The sequence below is a fragment of the Bombus vosnesenskii genome, unplaced genomic scaffold (genome assembly GCF_011952255.1).
Source record: "Bombus vosnesenskii isolate JDL3184/JDL3185 unplaced genomic scaffold, Bvos_JDL3184-5_v1.1 scf7180000013316, whole genome shotgun sequence".
Taxonomy (NCBI): Eukaryota; Metazoa; Arthropoda; class Insecta; order Hymenoptera; family Apidae; genus Bombus; species Bombus vosnesenskii.
This window is the reverse complement of record NW_022882962.1, coordinates 895,860-922,855: the sequence shown is the minus strand read 5'-3', so window position 1 is coordinate 922,855 and position 26,996 is coordinate 895,860. Positions and strand designations below refer to the sequence as shown.

At 46.5% G+C, this 26,996-nt stretch overlaps 1 protein-coding gene across 1 annotated transcript in view; it reads left to right on the top strand.

Annotated features, from left to right (window-relative positions):
- The window catches only part of LOC117235599 (protein split ends), a 117,149-nt gene that overhangs the window by 85,932 nt on the left and 4,221 nt on the right, over positions 1-26,996 (top strand). Inside the window, exons 2-10 of the mRNA XM_033497782.1 lie at positions 1,554-1,856; positions 10,532-11,406; positions 12,340-12,986; positions 13,979-14,159; positions 14,693-14,984; positions 16,094-16,834; positions 16,957-18,841; positions 18,951-26,594; positions 26,689-26,808. Of these exons, the coding sequence (XP_033353673.1) occupies positions 1,554-1,856; positions 10,532-11,406; positions 12,340-12,986; positions 13,979-14,159; positions 14,693-14,984; positions 16,094-16,834; positions 16,957-18,841; positions 18,951-26,594; positions 26,689-26,808 (12,688 nt within the window). The remainder of the gene's footprint in view (positions 1-1,553; positions 1,857-10,531; positions 11,407-12,339; positions 12,987-13,978; positions 14,160-14,692; positions 14,985-16,093; positions 16,835-16,956; positions 18,842-18,950; positions 26,595-26,688; positions 26,809-26,996) is intronic.

The following is a 26,996-nucleotide window of genomic DNA, read 5'->3' as shown; positions in this document are numbered from 1 at the left end:
ATTAGAAGCTGCGTTTATGGTCCAAGAAAAAAAAAACAAAAGCTTCCTTCGAAAGAACGCACAAGGAAATACGTGCGACTCACGCGAGATTAGACGAACAACTCCCCGAGATACTCCGAAACCGTTGAAGTCTTTGCGCTTGCGCGTAATATTCTTCTCCCAATCGGCCTATCAAGACGCTCGACTCCCCACTCCAATTCAGTAGCCCTACCTCACCTAGTAAGTCCGTTTCTGCTACTCTCGAGCTTTTCTGTACACAGGGTGTGCCAGAAACAACTTTAGCTGTTTGTTTTCTTTAATTTCGCCGAAATTCAATATCTCCGTTCTTTATAAGGTGAAAACAAAACGCAGTGTCTTTAAGTCTACCGACTCGAAATTGCAATCGAGCAAAATAAAAAAGTTATACCGTAGCCATTCTTCGAAATGAATATACTTATCCGCTGAATCCGTTGAAAAAAGTAATTTACCCACGAAACTGCTGCGCAGTTACCGGCACTATGAAATAGATTATGTCAAATTCTGAAGCGTGAATATCGGAAATTTCAGTTATCGTAGGAAATTTACGTTAGTTCGAAATTGAACTTGATTTCCTGATATTTTCACTTTTTCTTTGGTTCGCCTATATGTATATCGCCTTGTAGATTCATTTGCTGAACTTGAAATATTCGATGAGAAGTATCCGCAAAAATTGTTTACCTATAGCGACCTAAGTACAGCGAGACAAGAATCGGATCAAAATTTTATTTCATTTTGCAATTAATATCAGTCAATATCAGCATATATCTATCTTTTTTCAATTTCATTTTTGCTCGCGTCAGTTCGAGGAGAAAAGAAAAAAGTTTCCAGGGATGAAGTATTATCTCTTATCTCTTCCTCTTTGAAATCCTAAACGATCCTAATGAGTTCATTTTGCGTTGTTGATGGAATTACCGTACTATATTTTGCATTATCATATTATAAAAGCTGTAAAGTTTATAAAACTTATATCCTTGACGAATTGTAGATTGAATATTAAACCTCAGACTACTTTTATTTCGTTCTATATTCATAGTTCACTTTATCAACTTTTCTTCGGCACTTGCTATCGTTATACAGTACACAAACATTACCTATACTTGTAACATTCTTATATTAAAGAAAAATGTTATTTTATGAAATTGTTATTTTTTATTATCTTTTTTATCGCCTACTGTATACACCTGAACAAAGATCACATCAGTGCACTTTAGACTTGGAAGGCTTACTATCCCTTCCTCCTTGGTTTATTTCTTTTATGAGTTTTCACGTAGTACGTAATATTTATCGGGTTTCAAGTACATGTTCTTCTTGATAATATTAACAGATCAAAGTACTTTAATAAAAAGGCCTAGTTAAAGAAATTTATATTTTATAATATAAAACATATTAGCATAGACCCCTTCCATGTACATACATGATGTAGCTTGTCCGAATTGTTGGTGCGTGGTACATACATGCTTTTCTTGATATTTCACGATTAAAATGGTTGCCAATAAATATCTAAATAAATAACGCGTTATCTGGAATGTTTACAGGTATGGACGCGTGCAGAGCGTCAAGCTCCTGCCGCGGGGCGAAGAGTGCCCTGTGGATGGAGGTTCCGGTGGTTCCCTCGGAGAAGGTAACGAGGGTGGTTCCGGTTCCAGTTCTGGGAGCGGTGGTAGTGGCGCGGGCAACGGTACCTCAGGCAACACCGGGGGTGCCTCCGCGACGGTGGCGTTCATGGATATCAAGTCCGCAGCGAAGGCCCACGCGACTGAACATACCTTGGACGAACGAGCCCTTACCACACAATACTACGAACCACAGCATCTTCAGCACAGGTTTCCCTCGCACGGGTAATCATCATATTGCTCTATATTCAATATATATTCGTAAGTTTCCCAAGTTCGTAGCTTTGAAATCATAGTGAGAAAGTGTAATAAAATATAATATTTTTTCTCAAAAGTAAACCAAATTTCAATTACGAAAGACTAACGATCGATAGTTGTGATATAAATAATACGAGTTGCATTATGTGAGAGTAGGTAACACGTTGTAACCTGAACTTAATTGATATTTGACGATGAATAGTCTTTATCTTCGTATTTTCTTCATGGGATAAGTCTCAAACTTGGAAATGCATCAAAATTTGGATACCCAAATCAGTATAAGTATCAGTTTGTATGCTACGATGTTACGTTAGTCTCTTGAGTTACAAGATATAAACATTTTCATGAGAATTGTAAAAAGTTTGCAAGCTGAAGCAGTCGAATAATTTGGTTGCTAAAATGAAACGTATAAATGTTGGTTTTTGCGATGAGTCACGTCGCGAGAATTAATTAAATCGCACGTCACAGGAAGCAGGTAAAACGACATTGAAATGTCGTTACGGACGAACGGCTGTTCCATTATCTCTTATTTCTAACAAAATTCACGTACAGTCTGCGTGTATTCATTACGATTCTCTGTCCGTTCTAATCTCGCGCCGCATCCCTTCATTTTACGGCTTGGTACTATTGTTGGATTTATGCGTTGTGTCGTCTCCATTTATCAATATATACAATCTCTTTACATGTTATGTACTCTTTCATATGATATATTGCACAATGCATTAAAACATAATATACAGAATAATAAACTATGAGATTTTCATCTTAGGCGTATTCACTCCATTCAGGCTTCTTTTCCGCTAGTTATAGATTTATTTGAAAAGTGTACGCGATAATAAAAAGACACGTCATTCCACGCGAACATTGTCGCGTGTATCTTAACCTCTTGCAATGTTGCGGTCAAGGTTGACGTCACGTTGTGTTTCATAATGTTTACTTTTTGTTTCGACTTAAATACTACTACGAAGTTGGAAAGTTGATGAAGGAAAAGTAGACTTGGTCGGATTTTCGTCTAACCTGTCTTTTTTCAAATATTTTCCGTGTACGCTAATAGTTAAATTTTAATTAAATCGAATAATTTACCAAAAAAAAGGTTTTTAATAAGAACTAGACGAGCAATCTTTTATGAGAATTATCTTGATAATAAATACAAATTTCAGAAAATTACGAACGAAACTTGCGAACACGACAAGTCTATAATCGATAAGAAACTTAATTTCCTGAATTGTTCGTGCATTCATTTTCTGACATAAAACGACTTTAACAACGTTTTCCACGAAGTGGGACAAATCGAACGTCTTTAATAATTCAATAAAATATTCCGTCGTTTCCAATAGCAGTTTCGAAGATATATTCGCACGCGTTTTGAATGGATTCGGACGAAATCGAAATAACCGAACACGCGTTAAACGCACAAAAGACAATGGAATAGCGCGATGAAATTTATCTCCGCGTTCGAATTGTTCGTTTAATAATGAGTTTCATAAATTAGTGGAATTCTTAAAACGAACTCATGTTCCAGTATGTATCATACATGCATATATATATTCAAAGATGAAACGGTACAACAAACTCGTTCGAACAATTTTCGTTATCAACAGGGAGAGCAATTTATCCACGCTCACGACCCATAATCTAATTAATATTTCGATATAATACCGATAAAGCCGTTTGTTTTTTTTAAATAGCTGATCGTATTCATGTTTCTCCACGCTACGATATAATAAATAATATCGAATACCTACCACTGAGTTTATTTATGAATATATTATGCGCATTATACGAAACTTTTTGAAACTTCGTTAGCTCTATAATGATATACGACTATTATGATTATAATAGCGAAATTTGAAACTAATCCGAAAATGCACATAAGATTTGCAAGATATTTATTGCAAGCACGCAGTTAGTGAAGAATTAGTACAACATGAATCGTAGTCTTAAACATGCAATTAATACTAAAGATGGGTTCACTACATATTTTGGCTTAGTAATATAATGAATAGTTGATGGCGCAAATACTTTAATGATCTTTGCAAAGTGTAATTTCTATATACTTCTTCAGATCCGTTTCCAATTTTACCAATATAATCATGATAGCGTTTCGCGCTACAGTGCTAATGGAATTTCAAAATGTTTCTTATAATATGCACATGAAAAGTTTCTAGGAGTGTTTGAATACTTTGAGTCACTGTATATACCGATATCGGTCGTCACGAGCTACAGCTACGCGTGTCACGAAATATCGCGTTCGTGGAAATAAACCAACCGATAATCGATTGGCGGAGGCCGTTTATCGTATTATTGTTCGCTGGCACATTGACGCATTTCGATCGTAATCCATATTCACGACGGGGCCACTCGTCGAAACGTTTCTGCCACGCACTTGTTTTACCAGGCCACGTGATATATACGGCGTATCTCGACTATTCCGGTCACCGTACGTGTTCCAACTCTCCAAGAATCACCTTACAGCGCGGCGTACACCATTACGCCAGCGAGACTTCGTACTTTTTCCGTGCTGCTCGTCAACCAAAAGATAGACCTTACAGGTTACCTCGTTTGCTTCTTTCATCGATCCTTCGTACTCTCGGATTGATCGTTTTATCGGGACTCGAGAATAAAATATAGGCAATGTACTCTACCAGCATTCGTCGCATACCTTATCCGCGCGCACGACAGCGTCGCGTTTCCACGAAAAGTCAGGTGACCGTGACGACGTGGTCGTTCGCGATGTTGCCACGTCTGAGGATCTGCGCGCGCGCATTAGCGCGCGACCGCCTCTCAACCGAGACGGAGGGGTGGTTGCTTTAGTTGGCAGTACCGTAGTACCAATACCTCAGGCCTTATGCTCCCAAGCACTGCTACATAATTCTTTTCGAACTAAGATTTCGTATTTCATTAAAGGTTATCATTTTGGATACTATTACGTTAGATAAAGTTGAATCTACATTGTTTCGGAGGAACACGACGGATGAACATGGGTTTCATCCACGTTTCATCCGCGTATGAAACGTATGAAGTAAATTCTGCTTAAGTTCGACACGTTACAACATTTTTTTAGCATCGTTAAAATAATATAAATATCATGGACCAAAAACTTGTCAACAGTGCGAAAATTTTAGATATAATAGTACGAAACAAGGCACCCAAATACAATATAATATTTTGCAAAAATTCAATGTTATGGCGTAGTTTCATATATTTATTTACATATTGGCGCTTACAGGGTGAAATTTGTGTGGTATTAACGTGAACGAGAAATTTACACAGCGAAATAAAGCTTAAATCTTTCGTGATAATCCAAATATCTGCAATTAAAGGAGAGAAGGCAAGTACAATGACTTACGTGATGACACGTTATTAGCAAGAACTGATATTCTTTACTATCGCTTTATTGATCATAAAATCTATCGTTATTTATTAAAATATTTGGAAATTTAAGAATATTTCTGAGGAATGATATGTAAGTGAATTATAACTTTCGTAGAAATTTAATTGTATCAGAGCTTTTGTTTTGTTCGAATCAAGCGTAGAAAAACTACATTATATCTTTTTACCGAATCTTTAGATTTGACGATATAATTTTGTGTTTGCATCGTTCGAAAATAAGGTACATTGTACTAAGCTTGAACGCGTTAGATACGAGTGGATAAAATGGTTACGGATCAAGCGTGAATCACACATCGAAATATGTTTTATGGTTTTATTAAGAAGGTGTTTAATTAGTCCACGTATTATGATAATTATCGAATAAGTAATAGAGGTGGTCGCGGTATTGTCCCGAGGATGACATCAGTGTTTAAGGTATACGAACTGATAACAAGGTTTACGATTTGTATATGAGTCATCCATATGTATAGGGCTAAAGTGCGTGCTATGATTTCTTTTTAATCCGGCTCGTTTTCAACGGAGCGATCTTCGTATAAGAAAGATTTTGATCTTGCCGAGTCTTCGACTACGGTATTCTTGCGTTCATATTATCAATATCGCTAAACGTTATATATCGCTTGCAAAGTGTAAATTTAGCAGTAGGTGGCGTGAAACGACTACTTATACGTACGAAAATTACTAATTTTATCTACTGTGTTCAACTGTGTTATCAGCGGACATAAACGTGCAGAAACACGTTAATACGACCCTGAAAATATCTTATCGGCCGCCATACCGTACATGCCAACTACTATTTTATGACAAACTTAAATGCGCGTGATTCTAGGAAATCAAATACGTCGTCCGTCATAACAAAACGACATTGCGCTTTCCGTGGGTAAACATTGATATGCAGAAAAAGCTCGCGTGTACTGTTGGCAGGAAGAACGATTTTCTATGCACGGTTCTCGTTTCGCGTCTTCGTAATAAGTTATTCGTATCAGTCTTATATCACATACTCAGGCCCTTAATGGCGTTACGGACAGGAATTGCCGTGTACAAATTTTTCTTACTTTCCTTATCTATGATAAGCTGCTCTCGAATCGATACATGCGGCGTTATCACGTTTGACATAGACGTTCATCTTAATAAGTTAACGATGACGCAAGGCTTCCCTTCTTTTTTCCCTTCTGTTTTATCTGAAACTGTTGGAGCGCGAACTCCTAAATAAAAAGGTCGAATCGATAAACCGATGTGATTCGGAACAACGGTCAGATCGTCCGTGAGAGTGGACTTTTTCGAAGCCGCGTGTTTTCCCTGCTCAATCCACGTCCACGATATCGAATTGCGATCGGTCGCGTGACCGATACCGTATATCGTTTTGTCCTTCATACGCGAACCGATGACTTTATACTCGAGTGCACATGTTTTTCTACACTGATCGCCAATCGCCGCGCGCTTTTTCCTCCGGTTTCTTTTTTCTCGTGCTCGTGAACCGTTCCAACTCATCATATTTCTCGGCGGCGAACTCGAACGAAACAACACGAAGTTTATCTTCGATCTACGGTATCGTGAAAACGGCCTTAACAGGTCCGTCGTGTACGTCTGAAACTCGATTTAACGTGCAGTTTTGTCGAGTGTGACAGACGCGAAGAAAGAAAAAAACGTGGCATGCGTAATAATCGGCATACGACTACGTTAAATTCACGTAGTACAGCGCGTACGTACAGTCTTACGATTTAAATAAAATTTCGTACGATAATGATTTTACGAACGTGTTAAACATTATGTCGTATTAAGCTTGTTTACGTGGCACGAAAGGCATTGTTATTCCGCCGATCGAGATTACGCGACCATTAAACGATTGTCATCGATCGAAGTACTGTTTTATCACCTGGGTGCTCTTGAACGATAATCTGCCAAACAATAATATCAGTGAATCGACGAGTTACAAGTTATAGAGTACAGATTTCTGTATGAATCTATTTATAACGTAATCGTACGTGCCAAAGAAACTTGTCCTTACGAACATCCATTAAAAAGATTGTTACTTCGCTGAAAGAGATGGTACTTACGTGGCGTTCTTTTCGAGTTTACTTTGCTCTCGTGCGAGGGGAACTTTTACGCAATTCGCGGTGAACCTGAATATGTAGTCTGTTTGCATCAATTATTGCCATTGATTTCGAGTCTGCAGTTAAATCGACGTTATTCATCGGATATGAAAGATCTGCATTTCTTTATTTTTTCTTTCATTCGTCTATTGGAAATTCGAGCTAGACTAACGAGCAACCGAATTAATTAATAATTTTAGACAATAATGGTACATCGTATTTATTGCTGTTCCTATAGCATTTTCACCATCTTTCATTAATTTACACTTCATTGTCCTCATTTAATATCACGATTTTAGTATCACATATTTCACCATTGCATTGCATTGTATTGTCACGTTAATTCTGTAAGGAATACATATTACGAAACACACTTACCTTAGATTGCTTAACGTGAACCGATTGGATTGTTTGTTTATATAAAGTGAATTTTTGTTTGTGGACGATTACCATCATAATGAATCGATTGCATATGGTGGATGTTGCAACTATGTTGTAAACGTTATTCAAATAAAACTTAGCCACGTATACGTGGAATTTCGAGTACCAAGAATGAGATTATGAGAATTCAAATATTTTTACAAACGTTATAAGCCAGGACGTAAAAAGTTAATTTGCAAAATTTAGTCGAAAAGAAATGGGAAGTTAGTGGAAATGTTATGGAAGTAGATATCCATAAAATTATAATCACGCTAATCGTATTCGTGTTTTATATTAACTTTATAGTACAAGATTATTTATTTACTATGCAATTAAAATTAATATCTACATTTTTGTATAACCAAAACTGGTATTAAACGAAGCTTCGTTGGCGTCTATTCCCATTACCTGACCACTTACCTTTGTCCTCGAACGTATATACAAATTTTCTACGCAAAAAGCTACAGATAGCTATTTATTTAAGATGCATGTTCTAACTAGCGTATTTAAAAATATTTCACCCAAGCTCTGGCGAATTTTATTTACGTTCTACGCGTGGAGCATTCGATAGCCGAAATGAAAGGTTCTTTCGATCTTGCGAGAATGATCTCACGGAAAAGGAAAAAACGAAAAAAAGCAGAAACGGCCATAAGAAATAAAAGGAGGGAAAGAAAAAGGGTGTCGCCTGGGTAACGGAAAAATTTCACAGCCGCAGCGGATTGCTGGAGGTTCGCATGGCAACGTCCTGGCTCCTCTCGCAGGCAAACAAGATCGTTCGAGAAACGAGAAACGGCTACGCGTAATGCAGCCTTTAAAGAGATTCAGGTCGAAGTTTCTCGCGAAGGTGGGAGATAAGCACGCCGGTGACCGTATGGTAACGGAATGAACGTGAGGAGGCGTCGGGAGAAAGGCTGCTGATTCTTCGCCGTGATTATGCCTCGTGCATGCTGTTAACGTGTCTCGAACGCCATACAACGGCTCATCTACGTGTACGTGAACGTGCATACACGTTCGAACACGAGCGATATAACTCGGTGGAAGACACACACACACAACTTGGACGCAGCATCGTGATAACAAGCCACGTTTTTGAACTTTGATACCCTGATGAGTATGACCGGGACCGATAAAGACGTAGGAAGAACGGCCGTGGCGCTTAAAGCAGCAGGAAACGTTGCTAGTTTTTGAAACGTCTCTAAGCCTCAGCTTCAGGTTGTTTTTCATTTCTCCGATACAAAGGTTCGGAAATTTATCACTTTCGTTAGATTCTTATTTTTACGGTACTGTACGTACGTTTCGTGTCTCGTTAATAGTTTCGTAGGTACGTCATTCGGATAACATAGAGGTATCTCGTTTAGTCGAAACAAGGAGGAGCAGACAGTTCGGATAACTGGACTGTTCCGATGATAGTAAAGGTTCAGTAAATAACTATTCTCACCAGTTTCTCTTATTACGTACTATCGAATCGTAGAACGTAAGTGTTTGGAATATTAGAACTTAAGTGTTAAGGTGTCCTCAGACAATCGATGATATTGTGATTATTTCAAGGTTTTCAATGGAAATGCGATTTGTCGGTAAATATTGACAATAGGCGTTAATTGATAGTTCGAGGGCACCTTTAAGACTTTCTCTTCCTTAACACGTAGAGTTTATTTTGCATAAAAGCTAATGATTATAAACATTAATACACCCATTATAGGAGTAGTATAATCGAAGTGTGTAATTGAAATTACGCTCGATCCTATCTCGGATAGTACAGACTCGGTGTCGGTATTAATTTGCTCGTGCAAATGAGGTGCGTATAAACGAAGTTCTGCTATAATCGATAATCAAACGTATAATATAGCGTAATAATATAGAAATATAGGATAGAGGAATAGATTTCTTTTAAATTCAACAGCGATAAGTCGACGGCATCAATAGCGTATGCTTTTAAGTTTCGAGCAAGTTAACGTTAGGAAACAAAGCGGTCCAATGCTTGGCGAGAACTTGATGGAACGATATGCATATAACGCGAGGAACGTCACCGGTATGATCGATGTCGTCGACGTCGAGGGATCTAGAGGGAATTTCATTTTAAAATTCGCTATACGGACTTTCATTTTACCGCGTTAGGATAAGTTTGTCACGTATCTTCAAACAGTTTGTATCTCTCTTGTCGAGCAAGGAACTACGCTTGCGAGTTACATTCGATACGCGCATTATAACGATAGAAGGAACGGCTTGAAGTGTATTTGTCGGTTGCTCCTTCATGCTGATTAAGATCAGTGGACGATATCGGTATTTTAACGTACACCATCGGGAGCATAGTCCGATCGTTGATCGTAATTTGCTTCTCAAGCCGTATCGATAAAACAATTTTGGACATGTGGTTAAAACTGTTCCGTCAGTCATCGAACCGTATGACGATACTTGACGGCTCGTCTATTTCGAGCGTACTCTAACGATCAAAAAATAAATCGTTCGCTCTACTACGATTAACGAAGGAATTCCTACAGAGGTATACAACCTACAACTTTTGCATTCGTTGTATCGTCAATTAGTAGGAAATAACGATGCGAGAAAGGGATCCGATTATTAAGGAAAATTTCTCGGAACGCGGTTCGTGAAAAGAGCGCGCGATGATTCTAAATCACTATATACCAAGCTTGAATTCTGTGTGGTAGAAACAGATCCGTGTAGTATTTGCGACCAGTATCGTTCCATCGTTTAATTTAACGCGATCGTCGCGTGTTGCAGAAGTTCGGAGGATCATGGATCCGGCGGGGGTAGTGGCGGAGGAGTCAGCGGAGTGGTCGGCAGTGGCGTCGCCGGTTCCGGCATCGTCAGCGGCAGCGTCGGCAGCGGAGTCAGCGGCGGCGGCGGCGGTGGCGGTAGCGGCAGCTGCGGCGGCGGAGGATCCGCTAATGGAGGCGGCGGCGTCGGAAGCGGAATCGGCAGCAGCAGCGGCGGCAACGGCAGCGGCGGCAGCGGCGGCAGCGGTGGCGGTGGCAGCAGTGGCGGTGGCAGTGGCGGCGTTAACGATAGAGAAAGGGACCGAGAGAGGGAGAGGGAGAGGGAGAGGGAAAGGGAGAGGGACCGAGAACGAGACAGAGATCGGGACAGGGACCGGGATAGAGACCGGGAGAGAGAGAGGGACAGGGAGAGGGAGAGGGACCGAGAGAGGGAGCGTGAGAGGGACCGAGAGCGAGAGAGAGGCGGCGAGGGGTTCGAGTCACGTGGCTCCCACGGCAGTTTCTACAGCAGCGAACGAAGCAGTCGAGGGGTCGGTTCCGGGGGTGGTGTCGGCAGCGTCGGCGGCGGCGGCGGCGGTGGCATCGTCGTCGGCGGCCATCCGGCGGATCCTACTCCCGGTGATCCTGGCGGCTACATACCCCGCGGCCGTCCACCTCCTGCCAGCTCTTATCACGTGACATCGACCAGGGCGAGGGATCGGCTCTACTCGAGAACCGGCCCGTACGCCTCCGGGCCGCCGCCCCCGCCCCACTTAGATCGTCATCGTGGTGGCCTGCCACCGTCCTCTTGGTCGGCCTACGAGTCGACGACCTCGAGGTACGGGAACGCACCGCCGCCACCCTCGCCTGCCAACAACGACGCCTACCAGGACGAGCAAGGTAATTGCCCTTATACGTACCGATGCACCACATCACCCACACCTCTCACATTCTCTTCTACCATCGCGTGTACAACACGTTCGTTTCCACCTTTGCGTCTGCGTCCGCGTCTACGTTCGCGTCTGCGTCCACGGAGTCCGCCTCTGTGGATCTTTTCCTCTGTAAGTGGACGCCTCTCACTTTGACTATGCGTTTCTTCTTTGCTTTTCTTCGTTCCATTTCTTTCGTCGATGCGCGCCTCGGGTCTTTCGCGTGCGCGTTTCCGCGCGATCGCTGGGTCACGCGGTTCTACCTGCGTTACCCCTGCTCGTGGAATACACGTGATTCCCGCGATCCTCGACATTTCCAAATTCTCTCTTACAACACTTTCTTCGAGTCATTCTTGCTCTTAAATTCGTGACAAACGCGTATCAACTTGCAGATCGTAGAAATGGTTTCTTCCGCGTATCCGAATAATTCGAAACTTGCACGATCCGTGTTTCGCGGTTCGCGTCTCAACGCCCCCCGGACGCGATCATCACCCCTTCCTCCGGTTTCCCAATACACGCTTGGTAGCGTTTCTCGCGCGGGAATCACGACGATCCAGCCAAATTGAGGACACGCTTACGCGCTCGCGTTTCAGACTATTTTAGCCGCGAGTGGAGCGCGATGACCGTACGCGCGCGCTCGTTAATGGTACCACGATGCGACTCGAGGCGTGACGATTGTTTTGATAGTTTTAATTACAGAGGCGAGGAAAGAATTGAGAAAGAACGGTTTACGGGCGGCTTCGCTCTGTACGAAAGATGAAAAAGGGTATTGACGAGGTATGGGTGATGGTGGTTGGCAGAGACGCGGCTATTCTAATTAATCGCGTAGTATTAGCGTTAAGAATTATCCGATAAGGGCCGTTACTGAAACAGATAATAACGATAACAAAATATACGTGTGTAGATTACATTCGTCGTCTTGTTCCACTAGGCGGCGGTGGAGGCGGCGGCAGTAGTAGCACCGGTGCGCTACGACAGCACAAAAAACAGCGTAGAAAATCGCGAAGCGGAAGCAGTTCGCCGAGTGGTAGTAGCCGCTCCGGTAGTAGCAGCAGCAGCCGCAGCGGTAGTTCCGCCGGCAGCACTTCCGGGGGCAGTACGTCGCCCGGTAGTTCGCCGCATCGTACCGGAAATGCCGCCGTCACCGAGGACCGCCGGCCGCTCGCTATTCGCGTGCGTAATTTGCCGGCACGCAGCAGCGACACATCCCTCAAGGACGGTCTCTTCCACGAGTACAAAAAACACGGCAAAGTGACGTGGGTGAAGGTCGTGGGGGCGGCCGGCGAGCGATACGCCCTGGTCTGCTTCAAGAAGCCCGAGGACGTGGAGAAGGCGCTCGAGGTGTCCCATGACAAACTGTTTTTCGGATGCAAGATCGAGGTCGCACCTTACCAGGGTTACGATGTCGAGGACAACGAGTTCAGGCCGTACGAGGCCGAGGTCGACGAGTATCATCCGAAGGCGACGCGGACGCTCTTCATCGGCAACCTTGAGAAGGATGTCACCGCGTCCGAGCTTAGGAAGCATTTCGAACCTTTCGGCGAGATAATAGTAAGTTGGTCCATTGCGACGAGTTCGATTAAACCTGGAACCTAAAAGGGAATCAGGTTTAATGGAAAAATCTCTTTAGATCGAAAGTACCGATGCGCTACAGTCTCAAATAGGGAACTCGAATCAAATTTCTACGTACAGTTGCTTTCTCCAACGAAATCTATTCGATTTTATAATCAACTTTTACGTCGTCGTAACTTTTATATCGTCGCGAGCGAGTTCAAGTATGAATTAAGCGTTTCTTCTAGGTATCGAGATGTTAGATAGAGGTGTTTAATAGCATAGCGATTAAAGCAGAATCTTTTCCTAAACTTTGTAACAAACGTCAAAGTAATTAAAGATGTAATAGTAGCTACGTGTGACGTCGAATGACGTGTTATAAAATTGCTTAACAAATAACAAATAACACACGGTCTTTCTCTCTTTCTCTATATATGCACGCGTGTATGTAGACTTCTGTAACTCTAATTCTATGGTAACAACGTCCGAACGGAAGCTTATTGGAAAGTTTTAAGAATCGGATGCGATCGAAATTTATGACGCGCGAATTGTTGTTGTTCGAATATTAATATTTGAACCGGACGTGAAACAGTCAAAACAGAATTTTGAAATTTTAATTGTTCAGTGAATGTTCCCGCGAATAAGACGATACTTTAAATACGTCGCTTGGCACGAACCAATTGATACTCTTATACGAATAACCGAAACTTAAGCGTTACGAAATAAAATTTCTTACATTCGATTGCATTTCGATCCCTTAGTATATCATCGTTCGAATAACTTTTCTACTTTGCACTATCGTATTTTTGGCTCAACGATGTTTTGCCACCTCTTCGGTAATGTTCGATTCTTCATTTTTGTTCGAACGCAAAATGCTTCGCTTCGTAGGAACTCGAACGAAGAGTCGGCCAACAGGCAAAAAAAAAAAAAAAAAAGGAAAACGCCGGCAATGGCGTCAACAAAGAGTTAAATACCATATTTGAATGTTACAGGAGATAGATATTAAGAAACAAGGCGCGGTGTCGAGCTATGCCTTCTGCCAATATTCCGACATCGGTAGCGTCGTTAAAGCTATGCGATCGATGGATGGCGAACACCTGGGTGCGAATCGAATAAAACTCGGATTTGGAAAGTCGATGCCTACGTCCTGCGTATGGGTGGACGGTATCGGAGGTAATTATCGTAAAGAGTTGTATCGATTTCTCTAAAAACCACCTATAAAATTGTATAGTTTACGATTTAGAAGCCACCGAATAATTTTTCTCGTCGGACAAAATTGCTAATGATCGAAATCGCTGGAGGCTCGCGAGGATAGGATGTTCTCTAGACTGGTTAGACTGGTCTTTGAAGTGATTGCAAATTGACGAGTATGACCGTATTCTAAAAACAAACGCGTACTTAGAGCGCTACAGCGCCATCAAACTCGCGTCTTTTCCAACGAATATCTGAATTATATAAGTGCGTTTCAAGCTCCGCATCGCTCGATCGCGTCTCATTACGATCATTTGGCGTTACTTATAGACTACGTTTAGGGCTCTTTCGATCTATCCGTAGTATATTTTCATACCGTTCATAAATAAACGTACGACTGGAAACGCGTTACGATTTCAATTGCTAGCGATTTTTTGACAAATACGTAGGAAGAGAACGTTCTCTTCGAAGTATGTGCTAATGATGCGTTAACCATACGTTATACGTTGTTTCAGATTGTATGTCAGAAAAATACTTGAACATGCAATTCCATCAATTCGGACCGATAAACCAGGTGGTCGTGGATCGCGAACGTGGACACGCTTTGGTCTTCTTCGAGCAGATCAGCTGCGCACAAGCCGCCGTGAAGGAAATGCGAGGAGCCGCTCTTCGTGGACGCCGGCTTCAAGTTGATTTCGCCTCCAGAGAGTGCCAGGAAACGTTTTACGAGCATCTGGAGCGACAGGGCATCGCTGGGGAGAAACCTTGGGACACGAGGCCATCTCCGGCGGCGACCTTCGATGTCTCGTATGTATAGTTCTCACATCAGAAACAAGATATTTTCTCACGACGATTAATCGTCGAATTGTATCTCGGTATTCTTACGTTCTAAAGTAGTTGCTTTAAATCGTTCTTTACCATTGCGGCGAGTGTTTTACTTTTCTTCGTCATCTGGATGTTTCCTCCAACTGTGTTAAAATTGGCGGAGATCGTTTTTATTCTATCGCAGTATCGGCCGATCTCGCTGAAGCGTTACCATTTTTATAAAACTCTCGCAACGAGCTGCAGCTCTGGAGGAGGACACGCGATGATTCGATACTTTAAAATAACCATGGATTAAGAAATTTTGTTAACCATGAAAAAGTCGTTGATTATGATCGTACTTGGGCAACGAGGCTGGTACTAAAATGGCTGAGATAAATGGAACGCTCTCCGTAGACAAACAAACATGTTTTGACGAAGAATTTCGAATTACTATAAATGCTACATAGAACGTCTTGCGATGTATGCGACGAACTTTTCCGCAATGTTTAGCAGATATTTTCGTACGAAGGACGCTGCTCGCGTTATGGATTAAGTTGCACGTGTTATCAAGTTGAGAGAGAAGTAAGATACTGCACGTATTTGCAGTTAAACGACAATGCATCTTTGTTTTACCATTTTCGCGTTTTCCGCGTTCGAGAAGATTAGTTAACCTACCTCAAAATTTCTCATTTGGCCATCGTCGACGCGTAAAAACAAAGTTGTACACTGCAACGTGTTGAATTTCAACAATTAATCCTTCGCAGTCGGCATATTTTTCTGGTCACACTACCAACTTAGTCGAAGCATTTTTAAGTTGATAAATATTTATCCTGGCTGTCCAATTTCGAAAACAAGTAAACAATTTTTAATTTCGTTTACTATGGTAATCAACGAAATAATAACTCGAGGGATAGGCAGCTGACTCGTTTACATCGACGTTTCTGCGTCAGCCTGCTCAATACAAAAATTACTCGTTTCATTGTAGAATGCGTACAACCTATCGAACGCGAAGGTCGCTGCTAAACATTTCAGAAAAGGCAAACAATACTTGGCAGACGAGCTCGCCGTTATACAGCAGAGAACATGAAATATAGTACACCCGTTATTTGAAGGATTCCTTGCAGGCGGGAGCGCAGCAGTTTTGACTCCGGGGTGACGGTTTCAAACTCGAGTAGCCGATTTACCCGGTACGAAACGCCCCCGAGGTCGAGGACGGCCAGTTACTCTCGCACGTCCGGAGGCGGAAGCACACCGGGTGCCAGTCCGGCCCACCCGACCGCGATGTCCCGCAGCAGTAGGCGCTCTTATCAAGACACCTACTACGACGGCGAGTATACCGAACCAACACCCCGTCGATTCCGCAGCTACGACGAGTTCAGCCAGGGAAGCGGGGCCAGCCACGAGGACTATCAGAGCAGCGTGCTCGGCGATGGAAAGCTGAACGACGACGATTGTCCACCTCCTTCGCGTCGACACGCGGTTCAAAGCGTAGTAACCAGCGTGGATCCACCGGCGCCGCCTCCGCCGCTGCTACCACCTCCAGATATCAGGCATCTTCAAAAGGAACGGGTACATCTGCTGGAACAACTGGAGGAATGTCACAGCAGCGGCGACGAGGTCGGCTTCGCGCCAAAGAAACGAGTGAAGATGGATGGGACGTCCACCGCCATACTCTGTGAGGACGACGAACCCGAGATCGCCTCGTTGCTCGTTACTTCGCACTCCAGCAGGAAGGGTATGGATATCCGACGAGTCAGCGACAGCAAGGTGGTTGTGCATCATGGTACGAGGAGAGGAAGCTGCGACGGGCGAGGTCCAGGACCTTGCAAGCGTCGTCGCGACGTTACCAGCAGGTAACATGGTTTCTGCGTTGTTTTATCGATATTTTAATTAGACATCGCGATTAGAAGCATAGCGTATGGCAGTGGGTCTGGAACAGTTAAGTAGTAACGCGTCAATCCGATTTCTGTCGAAGGCATCACGAACACCACGACGGATCGCGTCCAGGAACTCCGCTAGTGGACGAAAGGCCGGAGAACTTGGTGCCTAGCGAGCCAAGGCGGTTTCGCGAGAGAAGTCACGACGGTCCTCTCTCGCTACCGTTGCCGAGGTTCGCGACTCAAATGCTGAACAACAACAACAACAACAACAACAACAACAATAACAACAGCAGCAACAATAATAACAACAACAGCGGTAATAGTAATAACACCGGTAGCAGCAATAATAGTAGTAGCGGTAGTAGTCGGTCGAACAACTCGAGTCTCGCGAAGATGACCAGTCCACCGTGTATCAACCTGTCAACGGCGCCGAGTCCTCGAACGGCACCGCAGCCACCGGCTTCACCACCACTTCGTCATCTGAGTCCAAGTCCAACGAGTTCCGACAGCGAGACAGCACCTCAATCACCTAGTCTCGAAGAAAGGATACGTTCTCTTGATGAGAAGTACGAGAAATGGTCAGGATCGAGGGCGTTAAGCGCTGCCGGAGGTGACGCATTGGCGAAGCTGGACGCCACGGCGTCCGAGAGATTCAGGTTTCGACACAAGTTGCTTGATTTGGATCTGCACGAAGTACAACCAAGCGATATCGTCAAGTCGGTTCTTGCCAAGAGAAGCGTGTTCGACGAGGACTCGAAACGGCTGGAGAACTTCAGCGAGAAGTACGAACCGAGAGAGTTCACCGGTGTGATCGGTGTCGGTTCGATCGGTAGTAGCGTGAGCGGCCTCGCGTCTAGCGGCAGTTGCACCAGTAAAGTTTGCTTGCAGTACCCATTTCCTAGTCATCCACCGGTACAACTGTCCAGCAGCACCTCTATGGCCGGTCAAATCGGTATTGGCACCACATCCTTATCGTCGAGTTTAACGTTTACGACGACCATGTCGTCGACGTTGAAACCTCCGGATCCACGAACGGTGGTCCAACACAACTGTGTGCATCCGACGCCGACCACTCCAATCACACCCGGCACGTCGATCAAGACTGTTAGCCCCGAATTACCACCGGTTTCTCTACCGATCGGTCTTGGTAGCGGAACGGCAGCCACCAGCGGCAATAGTAGCGGTTTAGCGTTAGCGAGTAGTATTCTTAGCAGCAACGGTAGCGTAAGTAGTATTCACGCTCTCGGAGCCTCTACCGCCCGAGGATCGATCGGTACCAGTGGTTCTTCCGCGTCGGCATCCGCGTCAGTCACCATCGCATCATCGCTCGCTTTCTCGACGACGATGCCGACGATGGCGGTTCTCACGACGGCGGCCACCACGTCTGCCTTGTCGACAACCCCGATCACGCAAGTCACGATCGCGACCACGTTGAACGCCACGTCGGCGGCCTCTTCGTTGTCGTCAACGTGCTCCCTGTCGAGTAATCAGTATCAAACTTCCATGTCCACGGTCACCTCGATAATACCGTCTTCCACGACATCCTTGTCGAATACTTCGTCCTCTTCCTTCTCCATCACCACCGTTTCTTCTTCGTCTTCATCGTTATCGTCGTCGTCGTCGTTATCATTGTCATTTTCATCGTCGTCGTCTCTGTCATCCACCACCGACGCTTCCCGGTCTCGTTTGAGGAAGGAAGTTGGCGGTTGTAATCGAGAAAGTCGAGAGTTCCGGGACAGCAAAGACGGCAGGGACTCCAAGTACAGCGGCAAGAGCAAAGATTGTCAGAGAAAATCGCGTAAAGAGGATGCGGACGTTGAGAGAAATCGCAAGGATCGGGAGGAGAAGGATGGAAGTGGCTTCGTCGAGTGGCGCATTCAAAGAGATCACAAAAGGAAAAGAGAAAAGAAGGAACGGAGAGAAAGAGGCAATCAGATGGAAGAATGGAAGAAAAAGGGTTCCAAGGGAGATTGGAAGGAGGTGGAGAGAGAAAGGAAAAGTGGAGGAGGGAGAAAGTTCAGGGAAAACGGAGGGGGAAAGAGAGATGGAAAAAGTCGAAGGAATGAAAGAAAGGCGCGCCGGCGGAGAGAAAGAAGGAGGGGAAGGAAATCAACTCACGACGCGAGGGGAAGAGAGAGAAAGACTCGAACGGGATAAGCACGATCGAGAAAAGAGGAGAGAACGCGAGGATCAGGAAAGGCGGGAAAAGGAAAAGTCCGAGCGCGAGAAAAGAAGAGACAGAGATGAGAAAGACAAAGAAAAGAGGGATCGTGAGGAAAGCAGGCGACAACCCACCGAGAATCATCTTCATCAGTCCATTTCCCAGTCTCAAAATCAAATTTCCCCCGGGCCGGTGTCTATCAAGCGACGATGCTCGTCGCAGGATGGCCCGACCGAGGATGACGCCAAACGCATGAAGATCTCCGAGCACAGGAGGGACAGCAAAGACCGGCCTAGACAGAATAGAAGGTCCGAGGATCGAAAACATAGGAACGATTCTCACAGGTCCAATCGCGAAAGTAGGGAGAGCCGAGATGGAAAGGAAGGTAGCAGTGGTAATGTATTCACACAGTCTCAAGATACCAGGGAGCAATCTCACTCGACCGAGATGAGTAGAGAGTCGACCAGGGAGAACCGAGAGAACAACCGCGAAGGTGGAGGAAAAGAGAAGCAGCGAAGCAAGAGGAATCGATCCGAGAAGGAGTCCAGGGAGCGGAGTCCAAGAGTGTCCCACGAGTCGGACAAAGAGTTCCTATCGAGACTGGATCTTTCAAAGCGCAACGACTCAAATTCGCCGAGTGAACAGACCGCGATTGGTTCGAATCATTCGCGAGAGATGCAGCAGCAACATCAGCATCACCAACACCAGCACCATCATCATCAACAGTCTTCCCTGAATCTACACAGTGACGTGGACGACGGTCCTCTATCGACGCCCGATATTCAGGTAGCCAGGCATCCATCCGCCACGGACACGGACAGCGACGAACCTAAGAAGCACTCCATCTTCGATATCGTTGACGACGAGCCCGCATACATCAGTATGTATGACAAAGTGAAGGCACGCTCGACCAAGAACATGCAGAAACTCGAAGAGGAGAAACGGCAAGTACGACTTAAGGACAAATTTTCACAACTGAAGCAAAGTCGAGCGAGGCGGGAGGAGAAAAAGCAGAGTACCTCGTGGGACGGAGACTCGGTGTCCAGTAAGGCTTTGACAGAAGACGAGGCCACCTCGGAATCTGACTCGGCCAGAGCCAAGTCTTTGTCCAGAAAGAGTTCCCGATCTCGAATTCACTCCGACACCAGCGAGGAAGAGGAGGCATCGTCGTTCAACAACAAGATTCGCAAGGCCGTCAAGACAGAGAGGTTCCTGGAAAGCGACGTCGATCTCGGATTCGCTGACACCGAGGAGAAACACAACTCCATGGAGACGACGAACGTGGTAGTCGTGAACAGTGTCGTTCACTCGAACGTAAAAGAAGAACCGCGCACCTCGGACGATGACGAACGGATCCCGGTGTCATTCAGCCGTGGCAACCAACCAGCGATCGTGGTTAACAATCATGAGCGTGATTCGTCGCGGAAAAAGTCACACAAGAAGAAGCAGAAGCGACAAAAGAACTCGATGTCGACCGAAGACAGTCTAAGCAAGACCGAGTCGTCAGAAACTGTCGAGCACAAGACCAAATCGAACACCGTGACGAGTAACGTGGCGGCGACGGCGGATTGTCGAGCCAATCATGCGACCGAGTCCGTCAACGTATCCACGACCGCCGTCACCTCTGGTACCACGACGATTTTGGAAACGACGGAGGAGAGGATACGATCGGACAAGAAGCAACGGAACAAGAAAGATAAGAGGAGAGACAGGAACGCGGATGAAAAAGCGAAGGCACGAAGAAAGAGGCTCAATAGACAGGAAGCTAGAGATTCGCAACGTATGGAAGACATATTTGGTCCGTTGTCAGACGACGTCGACGACGCTCCGTCGAACAATGCGCTCTTCGACCGGTTGGCCAACAACACCTACGCTTCGGACAGTGATGGTGGCCACAGTCCGGTGTTGGACGTGGAACGTGTCAGGCGAAAGGCGGAGAAGAAACGTCGTCATCAAACAGAGGACGAGAACAGCGTGGACTTGGCCGAGGCGGGACGAGAAATCGAGGCGAAGCTCTTAGGGCTACCGAACTCGCCGAAATCGGCCGTTGCGTGCACGGAGAGTAACGACCCTGACGTGTTCCGATTCACCGACGACAATGACAGCATCGAACCATCCACACCGTCGACCATTCCGGAAAAGATCAAGGAGAAGAAGAAAAAGAGGAAAAAGTCAAAGGAAGAGCGGAGTCGGAAGGATTACCATCATCATCACCACCACCATCATCACCATCACGAGAAGAGCGGCGAGTTGCCCTACCTGGGGGCGGATCCTAGTCCCCCGAGAGCAAGTAGCCCGTTGATTCCCAAGACGATGTCACCTACTTTGCCTACACCTAGAGATACTTTGTTGAGTCCCATTCCCAAGGTTTCGTCCAATACTTGCGTGTCATCGACAACAGTACCGTCGTCGATGACTCCTCCATCAAGCGGTGGTATTCAATCAGCCGGGAAGCCAGAGAAGAAGAAGGACAAGTTCATCCCAGGCTTCGGTATCGAGATCGATGAGACTATTCACGAAAACGCGGTGAAAAGTATTTCGGAACCGGAAGAACGCGAAAGTAGGGAGGAGTCGGAAGTGAATGCACCGACTACGCCGCCCACTCAAACCGAGGACAAGCCACGAGTCGCGATATCCCAGGAGGAAACTGAAGACGCGGTAGCTGCTCTGCTGGAGGAAACCTTCGGAGTATCGACGGAAGACTTTTCGTATGAAGGCGAAGAGGAAGACGCCGAAACGGAAGACGCGGTCGGAGCCCCGGCCGAGGCGCCTCAAGAGGACGTCGAGGAGATGCAGCAGGCCGTCGAAAGTCTGAACGCCTCTACGGCGGAAGCAGAGACGGATATGAAACCAGACACCCCTCAGAGCGAGCACGACTTGCAGATAGATACGGATACGGAGGAAGACCCGAACTACGAGACGTTCGATTTGAGCCAACCACCGAAAACGCCAGACATTCCATCGTACTACAAATCACCTACCAAGACCCCCGCCGCCGTCACCACCGTTGTCGCGCCTTCCGTACCTGCGACGGAAAAGACCATCGAGGCGCGCAGATCGTCCGTATCAGCGAAACCGCCGAGTCCACCGACCTCCGTGATCGCTCACTCCTGGAATTTGAACGAGAAGCCGCGAGAGGTGGTTAAGACTGTGCAAGCGGCCGAGAACGTCGACGAAACCAACGTTACAGCAACCAGTCCGGAGAGAATGAACAACTCTCAGGCGCGTCGCGCTTCGATCTCGCCACCTCCGCAGTACAAGCAACCCGTGTTAGGTCCTTGCAGCGTGCCGATCACCAGCGAAACGCCTAGAATAGCCGCGACCAGTCCTAGACCGTCGGCGCCACAGCCATCGTCAACGCCGCCATCCATCGGCGTGCAGTCCCTTTACCAAAAGCTTCCCGTGTCACCACAGTCACAGATGGTCCCACCCATGCGACAAACTTCTCCCAGAATGCAAAACATCCCCGCGGTTTCAACCTCGGCCTCCTCGAACCAAGCTCCACCGTTGCCACCACCGTTGGTTCCATCCAGAATGCCACCTTTGGTTCCCTCGCAACTGTCGCCGAGAATTTTGCAGCCACTTTCACCTAACGGTCAATGGTCTCGAAACTCCGCCCTCAGTCCTCACGTACCGAGTGTCGGTAAACCGTCACCACCACCAGCCAGGATCGCGGTGAGCAGTGTACCCGTCTCCGCTCACAGGCCAGACACACCGACGCAACAGATATATTCCACGGCGGCCACTCAACAGCCGGTTATTCAACACGCTCCAGGCATGAGAGCTCTAGCACCCAGTCATCCTAGAGGTGGATTACCGCCTTTGACGCTGAATATTCCACACCGTCCTTACATGCCCGTACCACCTTTGGCTCCGGGTGGCGTGCAAGTCAAGAGCTCTAGGGATTCGGCTCTCGGCGGCAAATCTGTTATCGAAACGTTGCTTCCGGTAAATCCTAACGAGCCTCCGCAACGTCTGGAGGAACCGAAATTGTCACCAGCCGTTATCCCAGAACCAACGAACAAGGCTTCCACTTCTCCGAAGGTTCCTTCGCCGAACCAGCCGCCCACGTATATCCCTGAAACGGCCAAGATCGAAATCAACGCTAGCACGTCCAGCCTGGTATTCGGCAAACCGACCAGCATCCCGGAAACCTGCTCCTTGTCGTCCAGAGGTCAGAAACAAATTTCAGGCTCCATTACTACGGACAACAATTTATTGTCCCCTAGGCAGAAGCAAGAGATATCGAGTCTTCAGCTTTTGACCACCCACGTGCCACGTTCCTCGACACCCAGTCCTGTGATAGTCGCTCACGGGCAGCCTCACCTAGTCCACAAGTCCGTGGTGCACACCATCGGGGCGTCCACTGTTTCGTCAGCGAATCAACCGCTGATCAAGACGGTGGTACCCATGCCAGTTTGCCAACAGCAGCAGCAACAACAACAGCAGCAGCAGCAGCAGCAGCAGCAGCAGCAGCAACAGCAGCAACAGCAACAACAACAACAACAACAACAGCAACAGCAACAGCAACAACAACAGCAGCAGCAGCAACAGCAACAACAGCAACAGCAACAACAACAGCAACAACAACAGATCCCATCCAGTGTAACGGTTTCCATGGCTGAGGACAAATGCGTCGTCACACAAACATCGATTTCGTCTCTAAACAGTAGTCAAAGGCATTCTCCGGTTCTGCAATCCAGTCATCTCTCCAAGCCTCACCTTCCATTGGTATCTACAGTCTCGCAAGCCATCGTCTCCAGAACAACGACGACGGTACCTACCACGGTTCCGTCTTCCGTTCCTACTGAGCAGAACACCACCGAGTGCGTGCTGGAGTCGCGGCTACCACCAGAACAGGAGCTCCAGGTCGATCCCGATGCACAGATGGTACAAACGGCTCAGCCCATGCAACTTACTCCGCCCATACAATCCACTCAACCGATTGATGTCATAAAAGAGGAACCATCCGATATCCTGAAGCACGAGGATACCACCGCGATCAAGGAGGAATTCTCGAACACCGAGTCCGAGCAACCATTGAATCAGCCATTGAATGCACCATGCGCCAACGCGGTGGATGCAAAATCTCCAAAGGTCGAGCAACAACTGGACCAGATCAACTCAGAGAAGCTATTGGGCGCGTTGAAGTCCGAATCCAACGACGGCGATCGTCTCGTTCCTAAAATGATGGAAGTCGAAATCAAAACGGAACTTGCGAACCCCGAGGTCAAAGAGGAAGAGGATGAGGAGGAAGAGGAGGAGGAGGAGGAAGACGAAATACCCAAGGAGAACGAGGAAGCGGACATGGAGGAAGAACCAGCGGAGGATCCACTGAAAGAACCGTGCACGGATCCGCTCGCGATCGATGCGTCCAAGGAGGATCCGGCTGACAGTAAAGAGGATAGCGACTATTGGTCTGCGAAGGAGGTGAACATCGAGAGCGTGATAAAGAAGGTAGACGCATTGTGCGATGGCGAGGGCAACGACGACGGTGACAAGGAAACGGCACAGCATGGTCAAAGTGTTACCAATGAGACACAGGAAGAGCAGCCAAAGAGCAACGAGTCCGAATGGTTTAACCGCGGCGAGGCAACCGAGTCTGATACCAAGAAGAACTTCGTCGCGACCAACGAGGAACAGGACGAGGGAGTGGAGACGTGCGAAAGCGAGTCGACAAAGAGCCGACGTGGTCGAACCAAGAGCAGACGAGGATTCGGTAGCCGCGGCGGTGTGACTACCAGACGAAGCAGCAGAAACACAACCACCACCGTTGTGCATAAACGAGGAGCGAGAACTTCTAGGGGAAGCAAACATCACGTAGAGAAGAACAAGCTGCCGGCGGACGTTTACGAATTCCATGACGATAGCGAGGAAGATAATGCTGGACGGCCGCGATTGATTCTCACGATTAAGTCACCAGTGCCGAGTCTGACTGGTCCGAACGCGCAGCCAGCGACGCCTATAGCCGCTGTGAAAGAAGTACCGCCGGAGGAATTCGTTCCTCCAGCAGCGAACACCAGAAAGTCCAGGAGACTGGCCGAGAGGGATGGAAGTAGAAACACGATCGACGACGTGATCGAAGACGTGGTGCGTGGCTCCGCGATGAACAAGGGGATGATAGGAGGTTCCATTGGAGGGAACGTTCACGCCACCAGACGAAGCACTAGGTATAACAGCTCTTCTCGTAACGTTCAAAGCACGGTACAACAACCGACCGAACCTAGAAAGTCACCGCGAGGTGTTCGCGGTAAATCGGTAAGGAGAACTTCCGAGAACGACGATGACGAGGAATATCGAGAACTGATAAAGATAAAGGAGACACCTCCGGCGCCGCAGCAGGAACTCCAGAACAAAGAAGAGAACGTCGTTTCGCTTCGGGACGAGACCACGCCGAAGCCCGAAGAAACGAGTCAGCAGCAGCCTGCAGCTGCGCCGTCACCCACGCACAAACCGGTATCTCATGAACCGATGACGCTGATAGATCCAGTCACTGGAATGCTGATACCGATGAGAGAGTCGGAGGAAGGTCAATACATTCCTGTTTCCACCACTTCTGGACAGGCGCAAGCCGTGAGCAGAGCCACGTGCGATGCGAGAATCACTCCGGCTGGTTTGGTGAACGCTGCGGTCGTTGCGCCCAATACAACCGAGACGTTGCGATCGAAACAGCCGCAGCCGGAGAATTTAACCGTCTCCGAAGAACTTAAGAAGGAACCAGCCCCGGAACCGCTTCAACAAAATCAACAGATCCAACCGCAGACCAGCGTTATCACGAAACCACAATCTCCGGTTGTTCACCAAGTCACCTCCGCAGTCAGCATGGTTCAGCCAGCAGCAACAATTTCTACCACAGTTACTTCTATAGCTACGACGGTGGTAACTATTCCACAGACGACATCCACTTGTTCCACCCCGTCGAAACCCACGAGCCTCAAGGCTCACGTCTTGAACGCCAGCAAGCTGGCTACACCGGCGCAACCGCAACAGCAAGTTGTCATTACCAAACCGACGGCCTCCAGCGTGGCTAGTCAACCGCCATCGGTGGTGCAGCAGCCACCAAATCTCGTAAAATCAACGCAGGCTGTGCAAGCTTTGCATCTCCAAGTTTCTAGCAACAGGGTATCGTCACCGAGCTTAAGTCCGCGTGCTAAACAGCCGGTAGCGCAGATCGGTGCTACGAATGGAAAAGGTCAAGGACAACCCATGTCACCGGTACTGAACAATGCCGGTGGTGCTCCACCGAATCCTAAGCAGCATCTCCTACAGGCGGCAAAACAGCAGACACCCACGATAGTGAATCTTCCTCAGAAATTAGCTATGAACGTCCAACCAGCTAGTGTAACTACGACTCCGGCACCGAGAATTCATCAACCTATCTCTCAATCAACGGCATTGAAAGGCATCAACGGACAGCCGCATCCTTTGAATCCGAAGGCTCATTTGCTGCAGGCTGTGGTACCACCTATGGTCGGAGGTGTGGTGGCTAGCCCACCCACTCAATCTCATCTGATAAACCCGCAGCCCGCTAGCATCAGCTGTTCGAGACCTCCAGCACCAAAACCACCACCGGTAATGGTTATTTTCTTCCAAAGATAAAGATAGAGATAAAGTGCTCCTATGTAAAAGGGAAAAAGTTTAATTTATATTTTGACTATGATCGTAGGTAACGGGAACGATGGAGCCACCGAAAGTAGAAGTGTCGATGTCCGGCTGCATTATGGTCCCAACACCGAGTCCTCAGGCACGGGGCGTATCAATATCAACGTACGAAGGAGGACCATTGGTAAGCATGATGCTCGTAACATATATATATATATTTGTCGTTTTAAACTATATATCTCGTTACCGATTGAGTAGCGAAATTAATACAAATTGTGTATAACCATTACAAATATACGTTATAGTATACAGTAGCGAACAAAAGTTTAAGACGATGTTTTGTAAATCACATTACAAACATCTTATACGCAT